The sequence below is a fragment of the Anolis carolinensis genome, unplaced genomic scaffold (genome assembly GCF_035594765.1).
Source record: "Anolis carolinensis isolate JA03-04 unplaced genomic scaffold, rAnoCar3.1.pri scaffold_10, whole genome shotgun sequence".
In the NCBI taxonomy this organism is placed as follows: Eukaryota; Metazoa; Chordata; class Lepidosauria; order Squamata; family Dactyloidae; genus Anolis; species Anolis carolinensis.
The window spans coordinates 21,264,960-21,287,902 of record NW_026943821.1 but is presented as its reverse complement, the minus strand read 5'-3'; the positions used below and the strand labels follow the sequence as shown (position 1 = coordinate 21,287,902).

Here is a 22,943-nt window from a genome sequence, read left to right as displayed (position 1 = left end):
GCCCCCATAAGCATGTCACGCAAGTGGCACAAGGTGGAGATAAACTGGGAGGCAGTGACATCCGTCTTTCAAACCTGCTTCATCTCGCTGTTACCAAGGAGGCCGCGAGGAGACAGCTTGGCAGCTTTGAGTAGGCATTTTCAGCAGAGAGGAGAGATGCACCGAACCACTTCTAGTGCCTTTTCAATGACAGCCAAGCAGTTTAAGGGCTATGCCGAAACCTGCAGCTCCAACCTTGAGAAATATCGCTTCTCATTCTGCTGAGAACCTTGAATGTTTATTTCTCCATCATCAGCATAACTCTATTCACCAAATGCTCCATCACAAATGCTTGTCTTGTCTTTGTAGAGCTCCATCCTTGGGAAGCTAAATGCCACAAGACATTGAGCTTGAGCATCACCCAATGCTAGTTTCATAGACCCCTGAAATGTAACATAACATCCTAAAACTATAATGAAATTATAGCGCATGGCACAGGTCCGGGCTCTTTGATGGACCATGTTCTCCTGGGTTTTGAGATCATCTGGGTTAGTTCTTATCTCTGTCCTACTCATTTGCACTCTTTGGTCAATGTCTTGATGCCTATCTTTTGGTCACTTCACTGGCTCTCCTGGCTAGTCACATTACAATGCTTCTTTGCTGAACATGGAGGTTTGATTTTCTGCAAATTCACATCCATTTATGTATTTATACATCCCATACTGGATTCTGGGCTTTATTGGTTAGTCCATCTTTGTAGTGATAACAGTTTGTGGTTTCCAAGTCAGTCAATCTATTCTAGGTTTTAGTCTGAATACGTCTAAGCCAAGTCTCTAAAGCATAAACCCAAAGACGGGTCTCAGGATTCTTGGGAGCTCTTTGTTTGTGGCTTCCAAGTCAGTCAATCTATTCTAGGTTTTAGTCTGAATATCAATATGTCTAAGCCAAGTCTCTAAAACATAAACCCAAAGACAGGTCTCAGCCATCTTGGGAGCTCTTTAAATGTCTTAAGTTGAGTCTCTGAAGTTCAGCTAAAACTCACAACAGATAATGGGCTGTGGCACCATGTTTCTCCATACCTCACAACCTCTGAGGATGCCTGCCATAGATGTGGGTGAAACTTCAGGAGAGAATACTTCTGGAACATGGCAATACAACAACCCTGTGGCACAGCTGGTTAATAGCCAGCTGCAATAAATCACTACTGACCGAGAAGTCATGAGTTCGAAGCCAACCCGGGTTGGAGTGAGCTCCCAACCATTAAATAGTCTAGCTTGCTGTTACCTATGCAGCCCGAAAGACAGTTTATTTATTTATTTATTACATGCATTTATACCCCGCCCTTCTCCCCGAGGGGACTCAGAGTGGCTTACATTCTGCCACGAGGGCCAGCAACAAATATACTATAAAACAAAACAATTAAAACATGATAAAAACATGATAAACAGTTGCATCTGTCGAGTAGGAAATTTAGGTACTGCTTTATGCGGGGAGGCTAATTTAACTAATTTATAACACCATTAAAAAAAAACCTTCCAGCAGCATGCGGAAGAATGAGGAAGTACTCCATCAAGGACTTGGTGTCAGAAGTGGACGGTGAAGCGGCAGCTCCCCGTGGCCGGAATTGAGCATACCCTCATGAAGCTGGAAGCTGGAATGTTAAATTGCCTCTGTGTCTGTCTATATATGTTGTATGTCTAATGGCACTGAACATTTGCCATATATATGTGCATTGTGATCCACCCTGAGTCCCCTTCGGGGTGAGAAGGGCAGAATATAAATACTGTAAATAAATAATAAATAAATAACCAGGAAAACATTTTATATATGTAGACAGGTATTTGAATATATCTGGATTTCCTCCCAATAGTGACTAGGATCCTATTGGTGACATGCATATGCAAGTTCTCCAATGGAAGTGGTTGGCTTTATTTGTGCAATGCAGAAGTCTACGATAAAAGTTATGGTAGCAGAGTTGTGCATTCTTACTATAACACATCTGGTGCCATGGTGCATGCATTGCCACTGTGCATGGCACATGCAGATGTGCATTGTGCGCCCCATATTGTGCATTCAAGTGGTGCAGTCCCTATTTTGTTGCAAAATGTCACAGTTTACTAACGAGGTGCACAATTGTCACACAACTCCATGAACATGCCATTATGCTCCATCTCAATTACGCAGGATCTTAGCCGATGTTTCCCAAATATGACCGGCATTCAATGCCAATGAGCCCCAATCTTGAGTGAAGCTTCCATTTTCACAAATTTGACCAAACCTACAACTTAAATCATTCCTCCCCATAATTTCAAGGCTGATAAAACTGCAAGATTCCCAACTATCCGACGGCATTTTTTAAATAAAGTGATAAAATGAAATCGTATTGCAGTATAACTGGGTGAAGCACAACAGCAAGAAATGTAGCAGAAAATGAAGCTCTCCCTTCCACAGAAAAGCTAGATTGTGGCACAATTAAGCCAACTGTGCATGCAATAAGCAACAATTACCCAGATCTGCATAAACGTATAAGGTAGCCTGTGATTTTGAATGAGGACCAACGCAATGGGAAATTAAGTCAGTTGCACAAGCAAGCCACAACAGTTATTCACATCTGCATCTGTTTATACTGTTTGCGCTGCATCCTGTTGACACTCATGAATAAGAAGCATGGTGCATAATGGGGCTTTCGCGTCACGGAGGAGCACCTGCTATGCATACAAAATAGCCCACATTCAGTACCGAGAGTCTCTTGGAAGAGTTAGGATAAAAAAAAAATCTGGAAACTGGGGCCTCAAGAGTCACCGAGTTCAACTTCAGATGATTGGGCCGGGCTGTGGCGCAGCTGGCTAGTAACCAGCTGCAATAAATCACTACTGACCGAGAGGTCATGAGTTCGAAGCCCGGGTTGGGTTAAGCCCCTGACCATTAAATAGCCTGGCTTGCTGTTGACCTATGCAGCCCCGAAAGACAGTTGCATCTGTCAATTAGGGAAATTTAGGTATGCTTTATGCGGGAGGCTAATTTAACTAATTTACAACATCATAAAACTGCCAGCAAAACACGAGGAAAGGAATGAGGAAGTACAGCCACTAGTGGACAGTGAAGCAACAGCTCCCCCTGTGGCCGGAATCGTGAAGCTGGAAAAAAATGTTAAATGCCTCTGTGTTTGTCTATATATGTTGTTTGTCTGTTGGCACTGAATGTTTGCCATATATGTGTTCATTGTAATCCGCCCTGAGTCCCCTTCGGGGTGAGAAAGAAGGGCGGGATATAAATACTGTAAATAAATAAATAAATAAATAAATAAATAAATAGAAATGTTCCAGCTTCTTAATAACCTTCTTAAACTGTAATGTCCAGAACTGGACACATGACACCAGCTAAGGTCAAACTAAAGTAGAAGAAAATGGCACTGCTTTCTCATGGGTGATATCTCTTCACCAGAGATCTTGGACAGATGTTGACAGTTGATCTATTGGGTTAGAGAGACCCAATGGTCTGACACCAGTCTCAAACTGTTTCGGATATTCCTAACTGCGCAAGCAGCATGGGGCAATGGTCAGATCCATGCTGCTTTTGCTCTTGAACAGAGAGTGTGGTGCAGCTGGCAGCCTTCAACTGGGATCTCTCTTTCAAGAAGTGAGCTATTAACTTTTGCTGACAGCAGACATCCTCAATGCTACTCATATCGGACGACAGGGACATCTGCCAGAATAAAGACAGTCATTGCTGTCAAAAGATCAACGCTTCAGCATTAGTTATGGATGCCGCAGTCAAAGGTGCTTTGATATGTCAAGAAAATGGTCAACTGCAGTGAGATTATTATTGTTCTTCCCAGTTTAGGACCTCGTAGTGAAAAATCTGTTTACATTAAGAGCAATGGCTGGTATTTAGTACTGCGGCTATAAGACAGAGTTATGGATCTATAGACCATTGGTTGCACCGTGTCAATATTCAGAGGAAGGGTGCTTTAGTGCAACCACTTTGCCACCAAACAAGAAGCATTCACACTGGCAGATGTGCTATGAGGGGCCGGGCTGTGGCGCAGACTGGTTAGCAGCCAACTGCAATAAATCACTTCGACCAAGAGGTCATGAGTTCGAGGCCAGCTCATGTCTGGGATGAGCATCCAACCATTAAAATAAATAGCCCCTGCTCGTTGTTGACCTAAGCAACCCGAAAGATAGTTGCATCTATCAAATCAGAAATTTAGGTACCACTTATATGTGGGGAGGCTAATTTACAACACCATAAAAATCACCCAGCCGCCGTTGGAATGAGGAATTTGCCATCACAGTGGATGATGAAGCAGCTGCTCCCCCTGTGGCGGAAATCAAGCATACCCTCAGAAAGCTGGAGAAGGTTTAAATTGCCTCTGTGTCTGTCTCTGTTCTATGTTATATGGCATTGAATGTTTGCCTTATATGTGCACAATGTGATCTCATCCCTTCGGGGTGAGAAGGCTGGAATATAAATACTGTAAATAAATAAAAATAATAATGTTGGTGTTCTGCAGAAGGTTATTGAGCACAACCACATCTAAGTGGTTGGGTGCAGGTCTACATTACACAACTACTGTATTTTCCTCCCAGTTAGGTGTATTTTAGCCTTCTTCATATGAAAATGTACTATTATGCATAGATGCGGTTCCTCAGAAGCCATGAGTCTCATCAATGTGCAGCTACTCAAGGAGAGGGGCACATTTTCTTGCAATAAATCTACAAGTTCTACCAACACTACCTTCCTTGCTATTTATAGAATCACAGAATCATCACAGAGTTGGAAGAGGCCCATAGGTCATATTGTCCAACTGGTTGCTCAATGATGGATCTCCATCTGAAACATTCCAAGCAGATAGCCATCAAGATTCTTTTTGAAGACCTCCAGAGAAGGAGAAAGAGACTCCATTGTCCAACAAAAACATCTTAGTGTTGATTTTTAGACCTATTCCTGGGGTTATTTGGGGCACTGATTCATAAAACTGCACTGGATAAACCACATCTCCTCCACTTTCTTAGATATGCTTATGATGGTTTGTACGGGTGGGCAGATGGCTACTGGTAGATGTATCTTAAAAATTAGAACTTATGGGGGGAAACTGGTGCCATTTTTTGAATCGGCAGCTCAAATGTATTTATATTTACAGTATTTATATTCCGCTCTTCTCACCCCAAAGGGGACTCAGGGCAGATCACATTATATACATATAGGGCAAATATATGTATATAATGTGATCTTCCCTATAATGGATCTATACACATAGAACCAAGACAAAGACAGACGCAGAGGCAATTTAACCTTCTCCTGAGGGGATGTTCGATTCTGGCCACAGGGGGGAGCAGCTGCTTTATCATCCACTGTGACGGCACTTCCTCATTCCAACATCGTAAATTAGTTAAATTTGCCTCCCCACTTTATAAGTGGTACCTTATTTTCTACTTGATAGACGCAACTATCTTTCGGGTTGCTAGGTCAGCAATGAGCAGGGGCTATTTTTTATTTTTTAATTGACGGGTGCTCACCCCGCCACAGGCTGGCCTCGAACTCATGACCTCATGGTCAGAGTGATTTATTGCAGCAGGCTCCTCACCAGCCTGTGCCCCAGAAACAAGGCTAACATTTGAGGCAGCCTAATATGTGTTGGTCAGTGTTGGTTTCATTGCTGACCTGCTTTCACTGTAAAGAAGTTCCTCCTAAAATCGAATCCACCTGTAACTTCAAACCATTAGGCCTGGTTCTACAGCAGAAAACAGACTTTCTCTCTCCCGGTTGTGACAGCCCTTGAAGTATTTAAAGAGTTTGGTCACGCTGTGGAGGAGAGTATAGAGTCCAGTGGAATATCTTTCCATCCAGAACCTGCATAAAACACGGCTTTCAATCTTGCCACTTGACACGGCAAGGTCAGGAACAGCGAGAGATGGTGAGGACATACACAATGAGTTCGGAGGCAGAGTCGGCATGCCCAAACCCTCCTCTCGAATTGTTTAAGGCTTTGCACATTCAGTGAAGAAATGTTTGACTGTTTTAACATATATTCTGATGGGAAGGAGAAAAGGGAATTTTATTATGTGTGTGTTTTTTTAAAAAAAATACTTCTTGCTACAATGACCTCAAGATCTTGCCCTAACGCAGTGCCATTCTGTGTTTTTAGACAGGAGTCAGATTTTTCAAGCTGATGGTGATCCTTCATCGATTACCTGCCATGGACTCTGAATACTAATTAATGCATAAACTCTTCTGCAGCCACTAGAATAAAGAAGCTCAAAGTTATCCAGATTTTCCAGGGCTGCAGAAGCCAGAAAGGGTTTACACAAGAGAGAAGGAGACCAATCTCATCTGATTTTGGATGCTTTGCTGTTGTGTGCCTTCAAGTTATTTCTGTCTTATGGTGACACTAAGGTGAGCATTGCCAAAGAAGGTATCCTATACCCCCTTTTGCAAAACTGTTATTGTTTGGTGCCCAAAGGCAACTGAAGCTAGTTGTTTTCTGCCCAAAACAATTGAGTGTAAATTGTGTATAGAATAAGTACCCAATTGTGATTAGGCTTCCAAAACTATATTAGAAGGTAAAAGGTAAAGGTTTCCCCTGACGTTAAGTCCAGTCGTGTCCGACTCTGGGAGTTGGTGCTCATCTCCATTTCTAAGCCGAAGAGCCGGCGTTGTCCATAGACACCTCCAAGGTCATGTGGCCGGCATGACTGCATGGCGCGCCGTTACCTTCCCACCAGAGCGATACCTATTGATCTACTCACATTTGCATGTTTTCGAACTGCTAGGTTGGCAGGAGATACTAGAAGACCACAAGCAAATATGAGATTATTGTTGAAGTGTGAATGATTGTATATAGCAGGGGTCCCCAAACTAAGGCCCGGGGGCCGGATACGGCCCTCCAAGGTCATTTACCTGGCCCCCACCCTCATTTATAATATAATATTTTTATATCAGTTTTAATAATATAATATATTGTATATACATATGATATTGATAATAATGTTATCATTTTATACAATATAATACTAATAATAATACCATATAATAATATTAATTATATGTTATATATTACATATAATATTACAGTATAGTGGTATAGTTCAATATAGTAATATATATTGCAAATATTGCGCTATGCTAATAATATAATATATTGTATGTACATACAGCTGCTCTGAGTCCCCTTTGGGGTAAGAAGGGTGGGATATAAATGTAGTAAATAAATGTAGTAAATGAATAAATAAATAATTTTAGACTTAAGCTCCCCCAGAGTCTGAAATGACTTGAAGGCACACAACAACAACAACAATCCTAATTAACCTGACTATCTCATTGGCCAGAAGCGGGCCCACACTTCCTATTGAAATCCTGATAGGTTTATGTTGGTTAAAATTATTTTGATTTTTAAATATTGTATTGTTCTTTCATTGTTGTTGTTGTTGTTTTGCAATACAAATAAGATATGTGCACTGTGCATAGGAATTTGTTAGTTTTTCTTTTCTTCAAATGATAATTTGGCCCCTCAACAGTCCGAAGGATTGTAGACCGGCCCTCTGCTTTAAAAGTTTGGGGACCCCTGGTATATAGAGTTGTTTAAATGTAATTGAGTTATAGTGTTGCAATGTGAGATGGAGATTGCATCATGCTGTCTGCTGTCCACTATGCGAGTGTGTAAAGAGTTAACTGTGTATTGCATCAGACAGCAGAGGTGGTTATAAATAGCTTGCTGTGTTATCTGTTCTCCTCTCTGCCCTCTGCTCTCTGCCTATTTGCACTCTGTATGTATATGTCGTCTTGAGAGTTTTCCGTTTATTAGTAAATCTTGTATAGAAAGCCAAACAGGCTTCAGCCTATTTATTGGTGCCAGTGATTCTTCGTTGATCTTCCGCTGCATGTGCGTTTATCCAAACCGCGCACTCTGACAGTGGTTATGGGCCCAGCACGCTTCCGCTCTGACAATTACAGTAGGATGCAGCAATCCAAAAGCCCAATGCTGTTGTAGGAGGAATCAATAGGAGCATAGCAATGCCACTTTATTCCCCGTTGGAATCCAGATTAATAATACTTTAAAGAGTATGTTGACATGTTGGGATCTGTCCAGAAAATGGTGAACAAGATGATCCAAGCTCTGGGAACCATGTGTTTTCACAACTATGAGACCGGCTTGGAGAAGAGAAGACTGAGGAGTGAAATGATAGCCAACTTTAAATATCTGAAGAGATGTCATGTAGGTGATGAGAAAGCTTGTTTCCTTCCACTCTGAGACTAGAAATGAAATTCCATCTAAACCATAGATAGAACTTGTTGAAGACCAGAACATCAACCAATGGATTCAAATGACAAAGAATGAGATTCTACCTGAACAATAGGAAGGACTTTTAATAGAACAGAAACCAATGGATTCCAATAATAAGGACTGACATTCCATCTAAAAAACAGGAAGAACTTCTTGAAGGCTAGAACATGGATCAATGGAGTCAAGCAACAAGGAATGAGATTCCACCTAAACAATAGAAAGGACTTCTTCAAGATTAGAAGACAAACGAATGGATTTAGATGAAAAAGAATGAAATTCTGCCTAAAGAACAGGAAAGACTTTTGGAAGACAAGAACACAAACCAATGGATTCCAATGAGAAGGAACAACATTCCACATAAACAATAGGAAGGACTGGGTTGCTGTGAGTCTTTCAGGCTGTATGGCCATGTTCCAGAAGCTTTCTCTCCTGATGTTTCACCCAATTCTGTTCTTGAAGAACAGAATGCAAAACAATGGATTAAAACAACAAGGAATGAGATTCCACTTAAACAATAGAAAGGATTTCTTGAAGACCGGAAAACAAATCAATGGATTCAAACAACAAGGAATGAGGTTCCACCTAAACAATAGAAAGGACTTCTGGAAGACTAGAATGTTAACCAATGGATTCCAATGACAAGAGATGGGATTCCATCTAAAAAACAAGAAGGACTTCTTGAAGAGCAGAACGCAAACCAATGTATTAAAACAAGGAATGAGATTCAACTTAAACAATGGGAATGATTTCTAGAAGACCAGAACACAAATCAATGGATTCAAAGAACAATAGAAAGGACTTCTGGAAGACTAGAAGGCTAACCAATGGATTACAATGACAAGAAATGGGATTCCACCTAAACAACAGGATGGACTTCTTGGAGACTAGAACACGAACCAATGGATTCGGATGACAAGGAATGAGATTCCACTTAAACTATTGTTAAAACTTCTTGAAGAACAGAACACAAGCCAACAAATTCCAATGACAAGACATGGGATTCCACCTAAAGAACAGGATGGACTTCTTGAAGACCAGAACACGAACCAATGGATTCGGATGACAAGGAATGAGATTCCACTTAAACTATTGTTAGAACTTCTTGAAGAACAGAACACAAACCAATAGATTCCAATGACAAGACATGGGATTCCACCTAAAGAACAGGATGGACTTCTTGAAGACTAGAACACGAACCAATGGATTCGGATGACAAGGAATGAGATTCCACTTAAACTATTGTTAGAACTTCTTGAAGAACAGAACACAAACCAATAGATTCCAATGACAAGACATGGGATTCCACCTAAAGAACAGGATGGACTTCTTGAAGACTAGAACACGAACCAATGGATTCGGATGACAAGGAATGAGATTCCACTTAAACTATTGTTAAAACTTCTTGAAGAACAGAACACAAGCCAATAAATTCCAATGACAAGACATGGGATTCCACCTGAAGAACAGGATGGACTTATTGGAGACTAGAACACGAACCAATGGATTCGGATGACAAGGAATGAGATTCCACTTAAACTATTGTTAGAACTTCTTGAAGAACAGAACACAAACCAATAAATCCCAATGACAAGACATGGGATTCCACCTAAAGAACAGGATGGACTTCTTGGAGACTAGAACACGAACCAATGGATTCAGATGACAAGGAATGAGATTCCACTTAAACTATTGTTAGAACTTCTTGAAGAACAGAACACAAACCAATAGATTCCAATGACAAGACATGGGATTCCACCTAAAGAACAGGATGGACTTCTTGAAGACTAGAACACGAACCAATGGATTCGGATGACAAGGAATGAGATTCCACTTAAACTATTGTTAAAACTTCTTGAAGAACAGAACACAAGCCAATAAATTCCAATGACAAGACATGGGATTCCACCTGAAGAACAGGATGGACTTATTGGAGACTAGAACACGAACCAATGGATTCGGATGACAAGGAATGAGATTCCACTTAAACTATTGTTAGAACTTCTTGAAGAACAGAACACAAACCAATAAATCCCAATGACAAGACATGGGATTCCACCTAAAGAACAGGATGGACTTCTTGGAGACTAGAACACGAACCAATGGATTCAGATGACAAGGAATGAGATTCCACTTAAACTATTGTTAGAACTTCTTGAAGAACAGAACACAAACCAATAGATTCCAATGACAAGACATGGGATTCCACCTAAAGAACAGGATGGACTTCTTGGAGACTAGAACACATTAGAAAGAATGTCTTTATAGTCAGGAGACTTCACATGGTGGAGTTAGCATCCTTGAAGGTCTTTAAAAAGAATGGATGGCCATCTCTTGGGAGTGTTGTAATTGTGTTTTCCTACATGACAGGAGCTTATACTGGATGAAACTTGTGTTTTTTTTTCCACTCCTAAGATGCAATGATTCCATGATTTTCTCACAGCGGGAAGAAAATTGCTAAAATCACTCATTGCCTGTCTTGAAAAGAAACCTACTGAAGCATTCCATCCCTAATGCTCAGATTACATTCATGTATATGGTTTGCCTACATTTACATCATATTTATGTTTCTTCACATCTCCCACACTTTTCTTTTGATTTTTATCCTCCTCTTTCTTTGTATTTATATTGTAAAAACCCAATACATACATATAGCGTTCTATGATTCCGTGATATATAGCATCCAATGATTATATATAAAAATATATATGTACTTGAAAGCCTTGATTTAAGGGGGACTTTTCACATTATGGATCTTTTTCGACTTGCACAATCCATATCTCAGCCGCTTAGAAATAAATTTTGTGTTCCCGGGGCAGTGAACAAAGTTGTAAGCGGGGAAAAAAAATGCCAAGCATAATCAAACGAACCATGAACGTAAAGAATAATGCATACAAAGTTACACAACAAACAAAAGCAGCAGCAACAAGTGCGAACAAAATCAGAACCGCCTTCAAAATGCTAAGGGCAGCAGTTTTGCAAAAGCAAAGAGAAACACGTTTGCCTAAACGACCGCAGCTTGACGCACTTGGAGTAAAATACTCTTTAATTAAATGGGGAGCATTAAAATATGTTGCAAATTTACTACTAAACGTTCCAGATGAGTTTTATTTCATTAATTCCTCACACTACTTATACGTTATGGCTGGGATGGCTTCATAAAATAATTAGACCTATTAACATGCTCCTTGTCATGAAACAGAACAGAAAACATCCCAAAGAGGGGAAGAAAAAGAACTAGAAACATGTTGGAATTCTACATTGTAGATCAGTGATTCTAAACCTGGGGGTCCCCAGGTATTTGGACCTACAACTCCCAGAAATAATAATAATAATAATAATAATAATAATAATAATAATAATAATAATAATAATAAAACTTTATTTATACCCCGTCACCATCTCCCCAATGGGGACTCGGGGCGGCTTACATGGGGCCATGCCCAAAACAATACAATATAAACAGCATATAAAAGAACAACACATCACAACACAGTAAACAATACAATAAATAATAATATCCATTACAATGCAAAATCCAGGAAACAATAAAAACAAGGGCCGGCCACATGAACATTAAGTTAAAACTCAGGGTGAGAAAGACATAAGAATAAAACCACAGAGAACAGGGTCATAAGAAAGTGGTGCCGTCTAGAGGATAAATATTAGAAGGGAGCAACGGAAAAGAAATATAAAGTAGTTACTCTCCAAAAGCACCTAGTTTATTAGCTGTTGGGATTTCTGGGAGTTGAAGGCCAAAACATCTGGAGACCCACAGTTGGCAACCATTGCTATAGAATTAATGCAGTTTGATCCCACTTGAACTACAAAGGCTCAATGTTCTGGAATCCTGTTGAGTTGTAGTTTAAGGAGGCACTACATTCTTTGGCAGGAAGGCTAAAGATCCTATCGAACTACAACTCTCACAATTCAATAACATTGAGCCATGGCAGATAATGTAGTAAGGTAAAGGTTTTCCATTGACATTAAGTCCAGTCGTGTCTGACTCTGGGGGTTGGTGCTCATCTCCATTTATAAGCCGAAAAGCCGGCATTGTCCGTAGACACCTCCAAGGTCATGTGGCTGGCATGACTGCATAGAGCACTATACTTTTCCGCCAGAGCAGTACCTATTGATCTACCCACATTTGCATGTTTTTTAACTGCTAGGTTAGCAAAAGCTGGGGCTAACAGCAGGTGCTCACTCCGCTCCCTGGATTCGAACCTGCAACCTTTCAGTCCGCAAGTTCAGCAGCTCAGTGCTTTAACATGCTGCACCACCAGGGGATCCAATGTGGTATCAAACTGCATTAAATTCTACAGAGCAGATGCTTCCAAATACTCTCCAAACTACAACTCCTACAATTCCATAGCACTGAACCATGGCAGTTAATGTGGTGACAAACGGCATTCATTCTACACAGTGAGATGCACCCAATATCTCACTGAACTACAACTCCCAAATGAGCCATGGCAGTTAATATGGAGTCAAACAGCAATCATTCTTGGTCAGAGTGATTTGTTGCAGCTGGCTGCAGCTGGCTGCTCACCAGCCTGCGCCACAGCCCAGGCCTATTGCTAGCATTGGCCCATTGAATTAATGGATTTTTACTTAAAACAGTGCTTCTCAACCTGTGGGTCCCCAGATGTTTTAGCCTACAACTCCCAGAAATCTCAGCCAGTTTACCAGCTGTTATGATTTCTTTGAGTTGAAAGTCAAAACATCTGGGGACACACAGATTGAAAACCACTGCTGTAGATGGAGCCAATATCTCACCAAACTACAACTCCCAGGATTCCATAGCACCAAGCCATGGTAGTTCAAGTGATGTCAAACTGCATTAGTTCTATGTTGTAGATGCACTCCTAATGCCCAATCCAAATCTTTAGCATCTGACCTCCAGCTTCTAAGACACTGGCTACATTTGAAGGTTAATATCAAGCTTGCAGGGCCACAAAAGGGAAGACATTGGAAAAACGGAATAGGAAGTACTGTATATACTCGAGTATAAGCCTAGTTTTTCAGCCCTTTTTTTAGGACTAAAAAAAAAGCCCCCCTCGGCTTATACTCGGGTGAGGATCCTGATTGGCTTATATTTGGGTCAGCTTATACTCGGGAATATATGGTACATTTATTATTTTTCTCTATTATTATTGGTATTATTACATTTATTATTTTACTCTATTATTCTTACATTTATTACTGTACTCTATTATTGTTGCTACTATTACATTTATTTTACTCTATTTTTATTATTATTTATAATACATTTATTACTTCACTCTGATCTTATTATTACATTTATTATTCTACTCTATTTATTATTACATGTATTATTTTCCTGTATTTATTATTATTATACATATTATTTTACTCTATTATTATTAAGCACATTTACAATGAAGAAGATGAGAATAACGTTTTAATCAGGGCTCAGGCTGTGGCACAGGCTGGAGAGTAGCTGCAATGAATCACTGCAATGAATCACTCTGACCAGGAGGTCATGAGTTCGAGGCCCGCTCGGAGCCTATGTTTGTTTGTCTTTGTTCTATGTCAAAAGGCATTGAATGTTTGCCTATATGTGTAATGTGATCCGCCCTGAGTCCCCTTCGGGGTGAGAAAGAAGGGCGGGATATAAATGCTGTAAATAAATAAATAAATAAACAATCAGAGTTAGACAGTCTTATCTTAAACTAGAGCTTGATGTAAATATTCAAAAACATTTAACCCACTGATGCCTCAATTAATGTAATTTTTGGTATCTATTTTTATTTCTGAAATTTCCTACCCTCGGCTTATACTTGAGTCAATGATTTCCCAGTTTTGTTTGTGGTAAAATTAGATGCCTCGGCTTATATTCGGGTCGGCTTATATTTGAGTATTTATGGTAATACCCAGACAGGCATCTCCCATGAATGTGACACAATAAAAGAAAGGTGGGATTAGAAAATGGAGTGGAAAGAAGGACGAAGGGCAAGCCACCCTCCCAGTTCTCCCAGTCTACCTGGGCAGCTGGCGGTATTATTGCATATCCGGGTCTCCCGCAACAACCCGCTACACAGCGTCCCGTAAGGCGACGAGACACAGGAGCGGGTCCGCACTTGGGTGCCCTGCCCGCAAGTCAAGGAGCAGACGCTCCACTGGGACCACTCCTCGGCCGCAGGGTCTCCTGTGGGAGAGACAACACACACACACACACAGGCACACAAGCAGGCAGACACAAGGAGAAAAGAAAGAACATCAGTCCAGCCATCTCCAGCACAGACATAGCTTACAAGTCATTTCATTGCTGTTGGGCTACGATGCTTCCCAACTTGGGGCTCATCCACCTTGTAGAATGAATGCAGTTTTGAGCCCACTTGGACTGCTATGGCTCAATGTACAGTTGAGTCTCACTTATCCAACACTCGCTTATCCAACGTTCTGGATTATCCAATGCATTTTTGTAGTCAATGTTTTCAATACATCGTGATCTTTTGGTGCTAAATTCATAAATACAGTAATTACTACTTAGCATTCCTGCATTTTGAACTACTTTTTCTGTCAAATTTGTTGTATAACATGATGATTTGGTGCTTAATTTGTAAAATCATAACCTAATTTGATGTTTAATAGGCATCTCCTTAATCTCTCCTTATTATCCAACATATTCGCTTATCCAACGTTCTGCCGGCCCGTTTATGTCGGATAAGTGAGACTCTACTGTAATGAAATCCTACGAATTGTTGATTGGAGAGGCCTCAGCACTTTTTGGTAGAGAAAACTAAAGACTTTGTAAAACCGCAACTCCCATTACGCCATTGCATTGAGCCATGGCAGTTCAAGTGGGTTCAAGCTACATCCATTCAATAGTGTCAATCCACCCAGTCTGGTCAGTTTCTCCCATTTTCCCAGTTTATTTGAAGTCTGCACACAAATCTGTACACGCTGCCCCCGCTCGTATGCATAATATAGAAAGAAGGATTTGGCTGTTCTAGATGGAATGACATTTATTGATTTGATTTATATTTCACCCAGTCTCCAAAACTGGGTCCCAAAGAGACTGTACCACTTTCAAAGAATTAGGTCCTTAGTTTGCTACTGACCTTGGGTTGAATCTGATTTCTCAAGGTAAATAATAATAATAATAATAATAATAATAATAATAATAATAATAATAATAATAGGCTTGTTGTGTGTTTTCCAGGCTGTATGGTCATGTTCCAAAAGCATTCTCTCCTGCTTCTGGAACATGACCATACATGACCATGCAAATGCACAACAATCCTGTGATTCTGGCCATGAAAGCCTTAGACAACACAATAATAATAATAATAATAATAATAATAATAATAATAATAATAATAATAAGCTTCTGGAACATGACCATACAGTCCGGCAAACGCACAACAATCCTGTGATTCTGGCCATGAAAGCCTTAGACAACACAATAATAATAATAATAATAATAATAATAATAATAATAATAATAATAGGCTTGTTGTGTGTTTTCCAGGCTGTATGGTCATGTTCTAAAAGCATTCTCCCCTGCTTCTGGAACATGACCATAAAGTCTGGCAAACGCACAATAATCCTGTGATTCCAGCCATGAAAGTCTTAGACAACACAATAATAATAATAATAATAATAATAATAATAATAATAATAATAATAATAATAGGCTTGTTGTGTGTTTTCCAGGCTGTATGGTCATGTTCCAAAAGCATTCTCTCCTGCTTCTGGAACATGACCATACATGACCATGCAAATGCACAACAATCCTGTGATTCTGGCCATGAAAGCCTTAGACAACACAATAATAATAATAATAATAATAATAATAATAATAATAATAATAATAAGCTTCTGGAACATGACCATACAGTCCGGCAAACGCACAACAATCCTGTGATTCTGGCCATGAAAGCCTTAGACAACACAATAATAATAATAATAATAATAATAATAATAATAATAATAATAATAATAGGCTTGTTGTGTGTTTTCCAGGCTGTATGGTCATGTTCTAAAAGCATTCTCCCCTGCTTCTGGAACATGACCATAAAGTCTGGCAAACGCACAATAATCCTGTGATTCCAGCCATGAAAGTCTTAGACAACACAATAATAATAATAATAATAATAATAATAATAATAATAATAATAATAATAGGCTTGTTGTGTGTTTTCCAGGCTGTATGGTCATGTTCCAAAAGCATTCTCTCCTGCTTCTGGAACATGACCATAAAGTCCGGCAAACACACAACAATCCTGTGATTCTGGCCATGAAAGCCTTAGACAACACAATAATAATAATAATAATAATAATAATAATAATAATAATAATAATAATAATAACAATAATAATAATAATATACTTAGAGCCAGGAGTACCTTTGCCCAGCTTGTGATGTTACACCAACTGTATTTCTCCTTACATGCTCGTCATCTTTGGTTGTGTCTATACTGTTGAATTTTCATTATTATTATTATTATTATTATTTTATTATGACACAGCAAAAAAGATAGATATGCTGGATTTTGTATCACAAAATCACAAGTCGAACACTTCCCAAGTGTCTAGGACTGTGTGATGTATTTTCGGATGATGCATGCAGATCCCAGCAGGGTGGCCTTTTGCAGTTGGCAAAATATTTTGTCAATGTCTATTGTTTCCAAATGCCGGCTGAGATCTTTTGGCACGGCACCCAATGTGCCCATCACCACCGGGAGCACCTGTACCGTTTTCTGTAATTTGGTGAGACAACAGCTCTCTTTGGCAGAGAAGGCTAAAGACTTGCAAAACCACAACTCTTGGGATTCCATAGCATTGAAGAGTGGCCATTCAAGTGGTGTCAAATTGCATTATTTCAACTGTGTAGATGCATCCTTCATGGCATCATTTGCCATCAGCAAACTCAAAGGGTGCCTTGCCATATTACCTCTGGCTACATGTTGACCTACAAACATTTATCAAAGGGAAAATGGGCCTGTCTTATGGATGTAATGCTGAGATCCAACTCCCTGACAGTCAGGAAAGCACCACTAAACACTCCTGAAAGATGTCCATCCAACAACTTTTTTATGAATACAGTAGAGTCTCACTTATCCAACATAAATGGGCCAGCAGAACATTGGATAAGCAAATTTGTTGGATAATAAGGAGGGATTAAGGAAAAGCCTATTAAACATCGAATTACATTATGATTTTACAAATTAAGCACCAAAACATCATGTTTGAAAACAAATTTGACAAAGTAGTTCAAAATGCAGTAATGCTACATAGTAATTACTGTATTTATGAATTTAGCACCAAAAAATCACGATATATTGAAAACATTGACCACAAAAATGCGCTGGATAATCCAGAACGTTGCATAAGTGAATGTTGGATAAGTGAGACTCTGCTGTACCAAAAATGGAGAGTCTACCGCTGGGATGGTGAATTCACTTTGGGTTTTATCCCATACTTTATAGGACTTGTCCCACATGCTGAACTCTATCCTTAAAGCAACTTCAGCACCTTGGAGAGCTCTGTGGAGTAAAGCCATGAGTAGATTCATCACCTCGCCAATATTGGAACCACCAGATGCCAATATTGGGAGCAGATCTTAGTTGTGACATGAAACCTGAAGTTTTCCTTCCGTTCCTGGAGGCAAAGGCTGGTGTATCAAGCAGAGGCCAGGTAAAGTCAGCCAATGTCTCTTTCCCTCTGCCCTGAGCAGAGAAGACACCGGCATTTACAACAATCTGCTCCTTTATTAAACTTGATGATCTCGCCAAAGTTATTGGACGGGCTGGTGGTAGAGAGCATCCATTTAAATTATGGAAGAACAGATGGAGGAGGAAGGAGGGAGGTGGATGGCTCTCATTTTACAAAGAGCAAGAGACGGGAGCGGAAAGGAAAACAAATATTAGCTGAAAGGGGCATTGGTGTGAGAAGCCACTGCTTCAGGAGGCTGACCTTCAAATAGAAGGACATAATGAATATTAAGGGACGGGTGTATGGGAAGGGGGATCTGTTCCTAGACTATAATAGAGAAAGGCAGCATGACAGAGGGCATTGCTTAGGGAACAAGAGGCTCAATCAACAGTGGGCGACATAGCCAGGTGCCATTTCAAGGAGATCCGAACTGGAGAATTTGAAGTCCCTTAGGTCCTACACTGTACTTATTATGATAATAATACCCACAATCAGAAACTGGGATCTTTAGTAAGAGGATCCGAATTATTTCTCCCTTGTTTTCAAAAACAAGAACAGGCTTCCAATCCTTAAGGCAGCAGAAGAACATCCAACAGGAGAAAAACAAGTCATAGTTCTGCTAAGGTTGTATAGGATCTAAGAGGGAAGTCAATACTGACTATATACTTACATGGGGCCGGGCTGTGGCGCAGGCTGTTGAGCAGCTGCAATAAATCACTCTGACCATGAGGTCATGAGTTCGAGGCCAGCCCGTGGCAGGGTGAGCACCCATCAATTAAAAATAAAATATAGCCCCTGCTCGTTGCTGACCTAGCAACCCGAAAGATAGTTGCATCTATCAAGTAGGAAATAAGGTACCACTTATAAAAGTGGGGAGGCAAGTTTAACTAATTTACGACTTGGAATGAGGAAGTGCCATCAGAGTGGATGATGAAGCAGCTGCTCCCCTCTGTGGCCAGAATCGAACATCCCCTCAGGAGAAGGTTAAATTGCCTCTGTGTCTGTCTGTCTCGGTCTCTGTTTGATGTGTATATGGGCATTGAATGTTTGCCCTATGTGTGTATAATGTGATCCGCCCTGAGTCCCCTTCGGGGTGAGAAGGGTGGAATATAAATACTGTAAATAAATAAATAAATAAATAAATAAATAAAGATATTGACACAATTTTAAAATGCAATAAGATACGCTTATTAGTTTGGCAAGAAGAGGGTTACCATTGCCTTCCTCCGAGGCTGAGAACTTGCCAAGTGCACTTCCATGGCTGAGAAAGGATTTGAACCCTGATCTCCAGTCTCGTAGTCCAGTGGTAAACCACTATAATACCTATATAATTCTAGCCAAATAAATAGCTTTGCTATTTCAGACTAAAGGTCCACCTAACCCGTCATCCTGCTCATGCATGTATGGGAAGGAAGTAGGATACCAAGGCATCTCGTAACAACATTCATCTTAAAGTGAATTATTCCAAAGCAAATCATAGCTGGAATCCTGTCCATTATTCCCAGCTACAGTAAGTCCATCCAAGCATGAAACCATGAGACATGGAGTTGTACAACTAGAAGGGAACATCTAGTCTAATTCTCCACCAGTCAGGAATACACAATACTCTTGAAAGTTGCCCATCCAACTATTGATAAAGAACACCAAAGATGGAGAGTCCATCACCTTTAGAGGCCATCTTTTCCACTTCCAAACAGATCCTACTGTCAAGATGTTCTTCTCAATGTTTGGGTGGAATCTCTATCCTTGAAATGTGCATACTTTGGTTCATGTTCTACTCCTTGGGGCAGCAGAAAGCAAGCTCACTCCATCTCTACATGTCATCATTCTTGTTGTAGATCAGCCATCATGGCCTGTATTCTATCAAGAGATGGAGTTGGAACCAGATGAGGCTGAGGATTTTGCAGACAATTCTGCCCCAAGCTGAGGCCCCGTGGCCTTGCAGCTGCCTGATATGGTGGTTTCAGAAGAACCACTAATTGGCAAACATTCCGAAGTCTCTTTATCGTTACCCACACCAGATGGTGTTGACCTGGGTGAAGATGAGACTTTTAATCGGAAGGAATTTGTTACCAGAGATAGAAGCAAGAAACAGGGAGTAAGACGGAGTCAAAGATTAGCTCACAAGTCTGATGGCTAACTTTCCCATGGGAAGTTTTTGTGGATCCTGTACTCCTTAATTTCACAGCCTTGGGATTTCTTAAAAGTGCCCCTCACTGTATTCTTGTTGCGGTGTCAACTTTGCCTTTCCTCGGAAGAGGTTCCAGTTTCCATCTCCTTGCCTCCTGAATCTGTGCTGAGTTCCCAGTTCCAGGCGAGCCGCGCCGAGCCGCAACTCCCGAGTAGACCTTGCCTTACTACCACGTCTTCCTTGTTCCTGAATCGAGTTTGAATCTGCTTTGATTACCTTGCTTTCTTGATCCTGCTACGGGACTTCTCAAGTGGATTTGCAACTATTTGTTCCTGCTATTGTTTCATGGACAGACTTTGATTTTTTAAAGGAAGCTATCGAGCTTCACTTGTGGATTACAATTTGGACATTGCTGAACTCTTTCTGGACTGACTATATATTAAGGACTATTTCTTACTCTGACTTTCCACCTTAAATGTGTATGTATATATGTGTGTGTGTGTGTGTGTGTGTGTGTGTGTGTGTGTATATATATATATATATATATATATATATATATATATATATATATATATATATACACACACACACACACATATATATATATTCTGCTTCAATAAATGACTTGTGTGTTATATTGGCTCTGGTCTGGTTTTCGAGTGCTCACGCTGCCTTGGGGTGCAATAATTCTAAGAACATGTCTATACTATCACCTCTTGATCTTCTCTTCTCCAAGATCTAAGTCAGTGGTTCTCAACCTGTGGGTCCCCAGATGTTTTGGCCTTCATCTCCCAGAAATCCTAAGAGCTGGTAAACTGGCTGAGATTTCTGGGAGTTGTAGGCCATAGGTTGAGAACCACTGATCTAAGTAAAAACCCATTAATTCAATGGGTCAATGCTAGCAATAAGCCTGGGCTGTGGCGCAGGCTAGTGAGCAGCCAGCTGCAACAAATCACTCTGACCAAGAGGTCATGAGTTCGAGGCCAGCCCAGAGCCTATGTTTGTCTCTGTCTTTGTTCTATGTTAAGGCACTGAATGTTTGCCTTATATGTGTAATGTGATCCACCCTGAGTCCCCTTGGGGGTGAGAAGGGCGGAATATAAATGCTGTAAATAAATAAATAATAAATAAATGCTAGCAATAGGCCCGGGATATGGCGCAGGCTGGTCAGCAGCCAGCTGCAACAAATCACTCTGACCAAGAGGTCATGAGTTCGAGGCCAGCTCGAAGCCTATGTTTGTCTCTGTCTTTGTTCTATGTTAAGGCACTGAATGTTTGCCTTATATGTGTAATGTGATCCACCCTGAGTCCCCTTGGGGGTGAGAAGGGCAGAATATAAATGCTGTAAATAAATAAATAATAAATAAATGCTAGCAATAGGCCCGGGCCGTGGCACAGGCTGGTCAGCAGCCAGCTGCAGCCAGCTGCAACAAATCACTCTGACCAAGAGGTCATGAGTTCGAGGCCAGCTCAGAGCCTATGTTTGTCTCTGTCTTTGTTCTATGTTAAGGCATTGGATGTTTGCCTTATATGTGTAATGTGATCCGCCCTGAGTCCCCTTCGGGGTGAGAAGGGCGGAATATAAATACTGTAAATTAATAGAATTTTGGCCCATGTGTTCAAGTTGATCCTTCTTAATGCTCTCTCTCCATAACTTTTGGAAGCCAGCACTCTCATTTGACTTTTACAAATGGAGGAATGGAAGCTTGGAGCTAATAATCTTGTTCAGAGAGCACCAAAGCCAAGCGTGTGCTCTGCATTCCAGCTCAACCTTGGATGGCCCCATCCGACAATGTCGGCGCAGCTCCACGTTCTCCTAAACAACCCCTGTGCCACTATCTGTATTTGCACAACTGGACTGAGCCTATTCTCCTGAACTCTCTTGGTTTTTGCTCCATTCATCTTGCCAAAGCCATGCAGACAATGGCTTTCTGAGCATAAATCAAGCACAAAGAGGAAGCATGGCAAGGAGGGAGAGAGCACGCCGCTCACATTACCCAAATGAATTTGCCAAAATAAAAATAAAGTGACACAGGAGCTAAACAATTAATACATTTGTTTTCTTTATGGGCCTCGGAGGGAAGGGCTAAGAGAATATATAAATGGAGGAAATTAAGCCCGCTTGGCACCAGGGAGCAGGGAGGAGGAAAATGTGCTCCACGTCTCCATTTGCTGCCACTGCAAATATGATGGCGCTCAAGGGACTGACAGGGACGGGAGATGAGATGCAGTTTCCCCGTTGTCAAAAAGGCTGCGTCTTAATTAAATTGCTTGGGATTATGAGAGCTTGGAGGAGAAGGCCATGACAGAAGGCATAGGGAGCATCTACACTGTCAGATTAATGCAATTTGACACTACTTGAACTGTGATGGCTCTTTGCAATGCAATCGTAGGAGTTGAGATTTGGTGAGGCACCAGCACTCTTTGGCTAGGAAGATGAATGGCCTTGCAAATGGTAACTCCCAGGAGCCATGGTAGTTAAAATAAGTAAAGGTAAAGGTTTCCCAGTCATGTCTGACTCTGGGGGTTGGTGCTCATCTCCATTTCTAAGCCGAAGAGCCGGCGTTGTCCATAGACACCTCCAAGGTCATGTGGCCGGCATGACTGCATAGAGTGCCGTTACCTTCCTGCCGGAGCGGTACCTATTGATCTACTCACATTGGCATGTTTTTGAACTGCTAGATTGGCAGGAGCTGGAGCTAACAGCGGCTGCTCACGCCACTCCCGGGGTTTGAACCTTGGCTCTCTTTTTGGCCTCCTTCCTGCAGCAGCCCAAATAGTCTTATTCCATCAGTCTTTCTATAACTATCATTGTCCTTGAATGATGTGCCATGCTATTTCATTTGTTGCAATATCGCCTTTTAATGG

The 22,943-nt window shown here is 40.8% G+C and overlaps 1 protein-coding gene across 4 annotated transcripts in view; it reads right to left on the bottom strand.

Moving 5' to 3' along the window:
• The window catches only part of adgrb2 (adhesion G protein-coupled receptor B2), a 222,398-nt gene that overhangs the window by 100,347 nt on the left and 99,108 nt on the right, over positions 1–22,943 (bottom strand). For 3 of the 4 annotated variants that reach the window (XM_062962755.1, XM_062962756.1, XM_062962758.1), the window contains exon 4: positions 14,268–14,432. The exons of the other annotated variant lie outside the window; for it this stretch is intronic. In XM_062962755.1, coding sequence (XP_062818825.1) covers positions 14,268–14,432 — 165 coding nt within the window. The remainder of the gene's footprint in view (positions 1–14,267; positions 14,433–22,943) is intronic. 4 annotated transcript variants of the gene reach the window in all.